This window comes from Uloborus diversus, chromosome 9, assembly GCF_026930045.1.
Source record: "Uloborus diversus isolate 005 chromosome 9, Udiv.v.3.1, whole genome shotgun sequence".
Lineage (NCBI taxonomy): Eukaryota > Metazoa > Arthropoda > Arachnida > Araneae > Uloboridae > Uloborus > Uloborus diversus.
This window is the reverse complement of record NC_072739.1, coordinates 28,983,611-28,985,356: the sequence shown is the minus strand read 5'-3', so window position 1 is coordinate 28,985,356 and position 1,746 is coordinate 28,983,611. Positions and strand designations below refer to the sequence as shown.

Genomic DNA, 1,746 nt, shown 5'->3' with positions numbered 1-1,746 from the left:
AATACCTGTATCTACATTAAAAACTTTATTAAAAAAACGGGAAGAAATTGAATCCAGCGCCTTTTCAGGCATCAGTAAAAGACGGAGGGTACGTAAAGGCAAAAATGAGGATTTAGAAGAAGTGCTGTACCAATGGTTCCAGCAAGCTCGAGGAAATAACTTGCCGATCAATGGACCCATTATGACGGAAAAAGCCAACGAAATAGCCAAAGGCTTGAGCATAAATGATTTCTCTGGATCAGCTGGTTGGCTGGATCGATTTCGAAAAAGATATGGCATTAAATATCGTCAAATTAGTGGTGAAGCCGAAGCCGTAGACGACGACAGCATTGCTCCCTGGATAGAAAATCTCCTCCCTAATCTACTAAAAGACTATGCACCTGAGGACGTATATAACGCTGATGAATTTGGATTATTTTTTTTTTAATGCCAGACAAATCCTTAGTTTTAAAAGATGAAAAGTGCCACGGAGGTAAGCTAAGTAAAGACAGACTGACTGTATTAGCATGTTCTAATTGGACTGGATCTGACAAGTTGAAGCTGATGGTGATTGGAAAATCTAAGTCACCACGGTGTTTTAAAAATGTGCGAACTTTCCCGTGCAACTACAAAGCACAGAATAGAGCCTGGATGACTGGGTGTTTGTTTACTGAATGGGTGCAACAGTTGGACCGAAAATTCGGTAAAGGAAAGAGGAAAGTCCTTCTGTTTGTGGACAACTGTCCCGCTCATCCCAAAGGAATCCCCCTCAAAAACATCAAGCTCGAGTATTTCCCCCCCAACTCTACCAGCAAGCTTCAGCCATTAGATCAAGGAGTCATTAAAGTTTTGAAGCAGAAATACCGTAAAAAGCTGGTACAGCGTTACTTACGTGAAATTGAATCAGGAGAGGACTCTTCCTGTAAAATAAATGTGTTGGATGCTATCCATTATGTTTCGGCTGCGTGGGATGAGATCGCGCCAGATGTGATAAGAAATTGCTTTCGAAAAGCGCATTTTGAGAGCAAATCTAATGAAAATGACCTGAATGTTGCGGATTTTCTGGACATCGAATTTGAGGAACAGTATCCTGGATATTGTTCAGTTGATGATGATTTGCCTATCACGGAAACTCTAGAAATTCAGGATATGATTGACATGGCGAAAGGTAAGTAAGTTAACTTATTAAATTTTTTCCTTTTTAAAGTTCACCCTTACTTCAGTTTAGTATTTATTTTACTTTCTCATTTAAAGATGGAGAATTCGAGGTTGATAATGAGGAAGAGGAAGAAGATGAACCTCCCCAACTTCCCTCTTTTATTAGCGCCTGCGATTCCGTAAGCGTTTTGCGGCAGGCGCTCTCTTCTACCGAAAACTCGGAAGCGATGCTGAGAGAACTTAACAGGATTGAAAGTTTTATAATAAGAAATTTTAGGAAACCAACTTCTTATGATGGAGGAAAGCAACTCCTTATGGAGAATTTTCTTACAAAAAAATAATAGCATAGATGTAACTAAGATGTAATAAAGTTGTAGAGGTTAAAATGCATACGCGTTTCTTTTGCTTTTAGACTGTTATTTTTATTTCAGCGATTAAAAACGAGTCATCAGATTTTTGTAAGGTATGTTTTTTTTTCCTGTTATCTTCCAAAACGGCATTTTAAAGAGTTCTGCTTATAACGTCGTCCCGCTTAATACGACGTTTTTCAGAATCCCCGTCAACGGCGTACTAACGAGAGTTTACTGTATTATGGGTAACAACCCACGC

General features: G+C 39.1%; 1 protein-coding gene across 1 annotated transcript; it reads left to right on the top strand.

The window, feature by feature from the left end:
- Positions 1-471: 471 nt before the first annotated feature.
- LOC129230037 (tigger transposable element-derived protein 4-like) lies at positions 472-1,500 on the top strand. Its single transcript, XM_054864423.1, has 2 exons — positions 472-1,147; positions 1,234-1,500. Exons 1-2 carry the CDS (start codon positions 544-546, stop codon positions 1,476-1,478), a joined length of 849 nt encoding a protein of 282 aa, XP_054720398.1. The 5' UTR covers positions 472-543; the 3' UTR covers positions 1,479-1,500.
- Positions 1,501-1,746: the final 246 nt, after the last annotated feature.